General features: G+C 36.4%; 1 protein-coding gene across 3 annotated transcripts in view; it reads left to right on the top strand.

The window, feature by feature from the left end:
• Positions 1 to 8,386, top strand: part of LOC106880383 (mRNA export factor) — a 16,126-nt gene extending 7,740 nt beyond the window's left edge. For all 3 annotated transcript variants that reach the window (XM_014930287.2, XM_014930288.2, XM_052974660.1), the window contains exons 2-11: positions 2,110 to 2,220; positions 3,499 to 3,594; positions 4,241 to 4,333; positions 4,893 to 4,979; positions 5,319 to 5,405; positions 5,921 to 5,992; positions 6,585 to 6,692; positions 6,975 to 7,154; positions 7,764 to 7,958; positions 8,160 to 8,386. In XM_014930287.2, the coding sequence (XP_014785773.1) occupies positions 2,122 to 2,220; positions 3,499 to 3,594; positions 4,241 to 4,333; positions 4,893 to 4,979; positions 5,319 to 5,405; positions 5,921 to 5,992; positions 6,585 to 6,692; positions 6,975 to 7,154; positions 7,764 to 7,958; positions 8,160 to 8,252 (1,110 nt within the window). In that variant the 5' untranslated portion in view covers positions 2,110 to 2,121 and the 3' untranslated portion in view covers positions 8,253 to 8,386. The remainder of the gene's footprint in view (positions 1 to 2,109; positions 2,221 to 3,498; positions 3,595 to 4,240; positions 4,334 to 4,892; positions 4,980 to 5,318; positions 5,406 to 5,920; positions 5,993 to 6,584; positions 6,693 to 6,974; positions 7,155 to 7,763; positions 7,959 to 8,159) is intronic.
• The last annotated feature ends 168 nt before the right edge of the window (positions 8,387 to 8,554 follow it).

Below are 8,554 nucleotides of genomic sequence, written 5' to 3'. Positions count from 1 at the left end.
ACAAGAGATTTAACTGAGGCAGCATTCATCCAAACTATCAAGATCCAACCTCAGATTTATCATCGCATTGTCTCTCTACTACCTCTGTCAAATGAATCGCCAAAATTGGCCTTTCATTATTTATAATCTGTACCTCTTTGTTTGGTTACGAAATAAGATACACAAAAACGTGTTTCTGAATTACGTGTATTTACTTTATATACATATGAGTTGAAAACTTTCTTCTAGCATTCCACTTAATATCTATGTTCCATGCTGGCATGGATTGGAGAGTTATTAATGTAGAAATATGGTATCGTAGCTACTAACAGTTGAGGGTTGCGTAGTCTAGACGGCGTTTTTAGATTTCATTATTCTCTTTAACCCGGGCAATGCCGAGTGTTTCTGCTAGTTAATTATAAGATTGTAATTTCGCTTTCACCATGTCGCATGGCCAGGTTTGGCAAGAGAGTAAATATTGTTGATTAGAATCAGTGTGTTTACTGAAACGTAATTGGAATGCAGGATTTGAATTCTTATGGGCAATAATATTAAACACTGTCTGATATGTAACATTAGTGGTCCATTGCTTCTGGCACAAAGACATTTTAGATTCTGAGTTTTCAGTTTGTATTTCATCCCCATCGAGGATGAGATAAGATAAATACTGTTCTGGAGTCATTTCAGATGACCAGACTTTTCTCTTATAGATTTACGATATGATGTCATTATGGAGAATTGGTATTATTTGGTCAACAGAATGACCCAAGAAAAAGAAAAAAGATTTTTGCATTATTTAGTTATGGCTGTTATCTTTGAGTCCTTTTTACTGAGATAAACTACGTGTTGTTCAGCTCTAATTAAGCAGATCCACTTTGTTTTTTAAGTATTATCCAATGTGTCCTTCATTTTCGAACTTGTTAGTATGAGGTAGTATCAAAAAGTTACCAGACTAATTGTGTAACGCGCCAACAGATGGCAGCACATGGTTGCACACACAGTGAAAGCTAGCAGCGACCTTCATGAGGCAGTGTGCCGAGTGATATTACTTTGTTTACTTTGTGAAATTAGTGTTTTTGTGATCACGTGTATGCTGTAGTCTGCGATTTTGTTATGGATAAGAACAAAGACTCAATGTTAACTGAGCAGCCATATGATCAAAGACATTCTAGCCATGACCACCCCATCTGTATTTCACAGTATGTGCTGGGATGTGTAAAGTTGTGAGCTGTTGCTTTTGTTATCTTCCTCCCTTCTTTCTCTACTTGAGAAGAATTCTTTATTATCTTCTTGTTTTTATTGAACCGAACTTAATTTTTGTATCTAAAGTTTTTGTAATAACTGTTACATTTTGAATTTTTTTTTTTCTGTGTCATTGTTTAATTACAGTAATAATAATTCTTTTACTTAGCTTCTGAGGGCAATTATGTTAAAATTTCAGTCAGACATCCAAGAATATGAAATGTTGAGATTCAAGGGTTAACAAAACCTGTGGGGCAGATCAAGTTTGTAAAATAGAAACAGGAGCGAAAGACTTTATACAATTAGATGTGAGGATTTGTAATATAGACACCTAACCAGAAATCTGGTGGAGGAGGAGACTCAATTGTATCAGTCTTAATATTTGGTTGGTATCTTTTTTTATTGATCCTCAAAAGATTAAAGACAGTGTTGACCGAGGCAGGACTTGTGCCTGGAAAATAGCCGGGGCTAATTTCCACAAGGCATTTTGTCCAACACTCAAACAACTGGCCAGTGAAGTTGTGAACTTTGAGGCTAGAACTTGACCCTTTAGCATTTAAACTGGCCATAGTCGGCCAAAATATTCTACTTATTTTACATCTATTCAAACTGAACAGATCTGACCTCACGCCTATCCTGCAATGTCATTCTAAAAAGAAACAATATCATCATTGAAATCATGAAGCTAAAAGACAAAGCATGATTACTTCAACACAATGTCAATAAAATAAGCATAACATTTGACTAAGTTTTCTGAATGCTAAACGGCTAAAGAAGTATTCCAAAAGTCAAACTCCTTTTAATTCTTTTAGAATTCATCAGCAAACGCTTTTGTTCTTACTTTCTCAGTTGTTATTATATATTTCTTTGTTATTTCTTTCTTTGTAGTTGTTCTAAATAATGAACATATTTGGAGCTCCTTCCGGTTTCACAGGTGATGGAAGCAACATGTTTATGGGAACAAATACAGCCAACTATAATCCAATGAAGGATATTGAGGTAGGTTGCACCTATGTGTGTGTGTGTTTGTTTACAATGATGCAGTGTCAAATATTGGTGAACTAGAACCAGTGACATTGTTGTCACTTGACAACAGATTATCCACTAGCTTTATGCTTGTCAAGGCATATGGAATAACAGATAAGTGAGGATATCCGTCTATAAGCCAATATCTCAATAATATACTCATCTAACTTATGGTAGTATAGAGAAACAAAATGAACAAACGAGACGACCAAGTTGTGACATACAAACTATTGACGTCAGAGTTAAAAGTTCATATAACTGTCTTTTTTTTATGCTTGTTGGTAAATCTGCTGTTACAAAATTGTCTTCCATTTCTTTGATGGTTAGGATGGTAGAAAAATTGTCAACCAGTTATTGTTTAACCCTAGGTTAATCTTGATCAAATAGACTTTTGATACCCACCTATTTCAACTGTGACCATCCTGTTTTGTTCTTGGAGTATCTAGGCTTACATTAGTCAGTTTTTCCTTCTCTTTTCTAAGCTGGTGATTTATTTGAAGGGGCTTAGGTGGCCATTTATAGAAGATTAAATGACCATGTAAAAGCCCCCTTTGTTCAATGACACAAATCACCAGTTTTAAACTGATCTAAATTACAACCTTCCATCAAAATTTCATGTTAATTTGTTCCAAACACTGACTTAATAACGACAGTTATTTTACCAAGGGGCTGAAGGGGTTGACACGAGGAAGGGTGTGTGTCTGTCATAACACTGCTTCAAAAAGTGTCTCATCCAACCCATGCCAATATGTAAAAAGGACAAAAATAATGATGTACAAAAAAAAGCTTATTTGGCGGGGGGAGGGGAGTGTGTTTACAGAATTCCCTCCCTTGTCATAATCGGCTTTGATTGTGATTGTCTATTTCGGACATTGATGTCTAAAGGTAAGGCATGACTCACATATCTGATCTACTGATCAGGGGTGCATCTACATGGTTAATCAGCAATCTGGGAATTATAGTCAAATCTAGGTCACTTTGAGTGATGTGGTTCTAGATACACTATACCTTAAAAGGATAGAAATATCTTTGGTAATAAATCTGTTTAATCAGGGCTTAGCCATGGATAAATAACAAGCCAGGACGGTCATGATGCAATCGTCATTGATAATAAATCTACTCCATCAAAGCAGACCACGTCTTAGTTTCCTTGGATTTTTCTCTGCATTTTAAAAATTTGTTCCTTTGTTATTATATGCTGATTTTTTTTTTTTTTTTTTTTTTTTTTTTTTTTCTGTTCATTGTCTTTAGGTGACTTCACCTCCAGATGATAGTGTTACTGTGGTGAAATTCAGTCCAAGCACTTTACCCTCCACCTACCTCATCGCTGGTAGCTGGGACAACAATGTGAGTGAAAGAGTTTTGAATTCTAATTCTGAGATTTGTAGAACAGAATGGAAAACAAGTGAATTGCAAGTTGAGTTTGTGTGTCTCTGTCTGATCTAGTTTTTGATTGTTGGTTGTCACCGCTTTCTGTTTTCTTAAGGTTGCACGTATGACTGTATGATAAAGAAATATGTTTCCTAATCATGTGCTTTCAAGTTCGATTCCAGCTTTGTAGCATCGTGGACAAGTGTGTTATACTATAGACTTGACCGATTGTTAAATGAATGAAATTTGGTACATAGAAGAGAGTGTGTATGTGGATATATATATATATATATATATATATATATATATATATATATGAGAGAGAGAGAAATAGAAAAATTGCTCTTCATATTTGTGGTTCCAAAAGTGTTACTCAGGCACTCCACTATTAAGTCTACTGCATCTTACAGCAGAAACAGCTGTAAGCTAATGCAGTACATAAGACACTTGTTTATTCCTTTGTCATCTTACTTTCTTGTTACTGTTCTGTATTTGAATAAATCTTTGTTCTGAAACATACATATATTGAGTTCTACACCAGGTTTTAGTCTTGCTATGCTAAAGCAAAACTTTATACACACAAACACAATATGTACAAATTCTAAATTGCCAATTTTTATAGGTTCGGTGCTGGGAAGTACAACCAAATGGCCAAACCATTCCAAAGGCTCAACAGACACATACAGGTGCTGTACTTGATGCCGACTGGAGCGATGTGAGTATTCTTTCTGGTTTTGTACGTATGTCTAGGGTTAAGAGCTATCCTCCACTCTGTTTTCTGGATTCTAAGTTTAAATGTTAAAATTGGAGGTTTTGTTTTACTAAAATCAGTCTGTGGGAAGCCACTCTCAAGCAGCTTGGTATTAAGAGGATAAAAATTCTGTGGGGTGGGGTGGGGATTTAATTTTGTCTAAATCTGAATTGACAAAGAAAAGTTTAAATATATTTTTGAAGCAGTCAGCCTTGTCTTCTTTCTAGAACATTTTTTTTTTAACCTAAAATATGAGGTTAATTAGATTGACCTGATTATGTAATAGGGAATTAGCTGTTATATATATATTGGTTGGCGTTAGGAAGGGCATCCAGCTGTAGAAACTCTGCCAAATCAGACTGGAGCCTGGTGTTGCCATCTGGTTTCACCAGTCCTCAGTCAAATCGTCCAACCCATGCTAGCATGGAAAGTGGACGTTAAACGATGATGATGATGATGATATTGGAGACCTTTTTCTGTTTTGATAAAATTTTGCAAATTTGTTTTTTTCTTTTTAATGCAGGATGGAACGAAAGTGTTTACAGCATCGTGTGACAAGACTGCAAAAATGTGGGATTTAGCAAGCAATCAGACTGTTCAAATAGCTCAGGTATGTAACATTTGGTGGTGGTATTTGGCATAAGATATAGAGTGAAGTTGGTTTGATCTTAATATAGATATCTATTGATCACATTGTTAGAGCTGATTATCACCTGACAGTATTTAGTTTCATTTATACTCACAGGCATTTAAATACCAGTCATGTATTGAGGTCACTTCAATTGATTCATAACTCCTCTTTTTCCCTCCTGACAAAACCTAGGCTTCATATTCTCTTCTAATTCATGAGATCCACTTGTAAGATCATTATAATTTCCAAACAAATTCACTAATTTTGCACTTAAACACTTAATATTAAACTGATGTTTTTTTTTTTCTTTGTTTTCAGCATGATGCACCTATTAAAACAGTCCACTGGATCAAGGCCCCATCTTACTCTTGTGTGATGACAGGAAGCTGGGATAAGACTTTAAAGGTAATCCAACAAACACAGGACACCGCTGCCATTCATTGGCTACAACTTGCATAGAACAAACACGATGACAGACATACCACACGTCTCAATCCTTTGTAATTGTCCTGAATTCATCAACAGTTGGAGCTCAACTGTCCTTCTGATTATTGAGCATAATGTTTGAAAAATGCTTGTGTCCACCCTTCCAGATAATAATGTTTCCCAGTTAATGACATGGTTGGATGGCAACTCTTGGTATCTCACACACTTCCTGGCAAACAATCTGCTGTCTTGCTGTAGTCAGCTCTAAGAATGGTGGCCACAAAGTTGCTCGTTGGGCACTTTCACTGTCCAGGTTACATTAAAAAGGAGATGTTATGTTTGTGTCATTTGAACCTGTCTCTCTCTCTTTCTTAGAAATTTGTAACCCTGAGCCAATCTAAGGTATCAATATTAGCTGAGGTATGACCATTTGATGCAGTATGAATATTTGACAAGTAAATTCTGATATTGTGATGTTGTATTTCTGTTTGCAGTTTTGGGACACCCGAAGTCCAACCCCTATGCTCGTGATTAACTTGCCTGAAAGATGTTACTGTGCTGATGTTGTAAGTATCATAAAAGGATTATAATTGTTTCATTGCATAAGGCAGCAAACTGTCAGTCGTTAGCATGCCAGGCAAAATGCTTAGCAGTATTTCGTCTGCCGCTACGTTCCGATTTCAAATTCTGCCGAAGTCGACTTTACCTTTCCTCCTTTCAGACTTGATAAATTAAGTACCAGTTGCATACTGGATTCGATCTAATTGACTGGACCCCCTCCCCACAAATTTCAGGCCTTGTGCCTAGAATAGAAAGGATTATTATTTTGTTGCATGTGTTTTTGTTCTTCATGTTCTTCGAGCCTGAAAAGCCCGAGACAGAATCTTTGGGAAAATATGACCTGTTCCAAGGAAGCCAAATATTTGGAGCACTCATGTGTCTGTCTTGATGACCAACTGTTTCAGGTAGTAAGATAGTCTTTAGGAGGAATTGACCTACAATATTTTAGTGATTAAACAAGACAATGAAAAAGGAATCGTCTCTCATACTGTGATAAAATTCAAATTTTCTGTTATTTTTGTTTTTGGTGTGTTGGTTCTGACAGCTGTTCTCCAATTAATAATAATAAACTAAAATTTGTTTGTTTCTTCCTTGCAGAAATATCCAATGGCTGTCGTAGGAACAGCTGGAAGAGGTTTGATAATATACCAACTGGAAAACCAACCACAAGAGTTTAGGAAAATAGATTCTCCATTAAAATTCCAGGTAGATGAATGTTTTTTTTTGTTTTTAACTACAGAGTTTTTGAGTATTTTTGTTGTTTACAAGTATTAATTGGATATTTTGTCAGTTACATTAGTGTGTAACCTTGACTTGACATCATGTAATGTTTGTGGTTGATGTGACTTTCAAGCAAGCAAATCTTGTTCATTTCCACTCTTTCATGAAAAGAATGTCTACCCGTGGGACATGTTTGTCTGTCTGTTTGTCCCTATATAATCTTATCTACATCTCTTTCTCATATCAATCCATTATGTCTATTTCTAGCACCGATGTGTGAGTGTATTCATGGACAAGAAAAGTAACCAACCAACGGGCTTTGCCCTTGGCAGCATTGAGGGCAGGGTGGCTATCCACTATGTACAGTCGACCAATCCAAAGGACAACTTCACATTTAAATGTCATCGACTGAATGGAAGCACAAATGGCATGCAGGATATTTATGCTGTGAGTAGATTCCTATAATCCTGTTGTTGCTGTTATTGTCATTTAACCGTAAACCTACAAATCTATGATTGAAGCTGTCCCATCCTCATGTATTTTCTTTTCTGAAACTCAATGTTTCTAGGACTTCCTTATTCAATGCATCCTTTCTTTTTTTAAGATTAAGGGTGTGATTCAAAATTAATTTACATTTGCACACAAACACACAGCAGTGGTGTGTGTTTAATCTTTTAGCATTCAGCTTCTTCTGTCAAATGTAATGTTTATTTATTCACATTGTTTTTAATTAATCATGTGTTTATCTTGTAGCTTCGAAATTTTAATGATGTAATTGTATATTTTTAGAATGATATTGATGGGTAGGTGTGATAGGCTGGATCTGGCTGGTTTGAATATAAAATAGGCATATTTGGGCCAGATAGGGTCAGTTTAGATGATAAAGGGTTAAGAAATATATGAGCGTGTGTATGCCTGTGTCTTCTTGTGTTTCATTGTGTAATAGTTTGAAATTGATGTCACTGTCATATAAGTGGTGTCATTCGTTTCCAGTATATTCTGTGAGAGAATGCAAAAATACACACACCTATATAAATGCGTATTTGTGATTTGCAGGTGAATGGCATTGCTTTCCATCCAGTCCACGGTACTTTAGCCACTGTTGGTTCTGATGGAAGGTTCAGTTTCTGGGATAAAGATGCACGGACCAAGTTAAAAAATTCCGAACAGTTTGATCAACCCCTGACTACTTGTTCCTTCAATGCTCAAGGAAACATATTTGCTTATGCTTCCAGCTATGATTGGTCAAAGGTTCGTATTCTGTATTCTTACACCACTCGTTTCTCTTTTCTTTCCCGCTCTTGCTGTCTCTTTCTCCTCCTGCCCTTCTGTCGCCCTCCCTGCCACTCCTACTCTCTCTCTCCCTGTTCCTTTGTCCCTCTCACACCCATCCCATACCCTCAGTTCTGTTTCCTTGCTCTATATTTCTCCCTCTCTTTCTTTTCTCTTCAGGGCCATGAAAGTTTTGACCCACAGAGAATGAAGCCACACATATTTTTAAGATCTTGCTTTGACGAACTGAAGCCAAGCTCTAAAAAGAGTTGAGTTGCAGACACCACCTCCACCGCCACCGCCATGCACTGCAAAACCAACATACCAAAGAAAAACACAAAGGAAGCAAAGCAAAAAAACAAAGAACTAATAAAGAAATTAGTCCTCATATTCTGGTGGGAAATTAATTAGTGCCTGACCAGTTGTCTTTTGTATGTGTTTGTGGGTCTCTGTTTGTAAAGCATTCATCTCTCTCTGTGTTGCCCTTATTTTTCCTTACATTCTGGGTTGGTTAGAAATAACGGGATGGGGTGGGGAGGTTTTGGGGATATTTTTCAAGAAAAAAGCAAGGGGTT

Source organism: Octopus bimaculoides, chromosome 19 (genome assembly GCF_001194135.2).
Source record: "Octopus bimaculoides isolate UCB-OBI-ISO-001 chromosome 19, ASM119413v2, whole genome shotgun sequence".
Classification (NCBI taxonomy): domain Eukaryota; kingdom Metazoa; phylum Mollusca; class Cephalopoda; order Octopoda; family Octopodidae; genus Octopus; species Octopus bimaculoides.
Note: the sequence above shows the minus strand (reverse complement) of the source record. Positions and strands in the feature narration are given on the sequence as shown.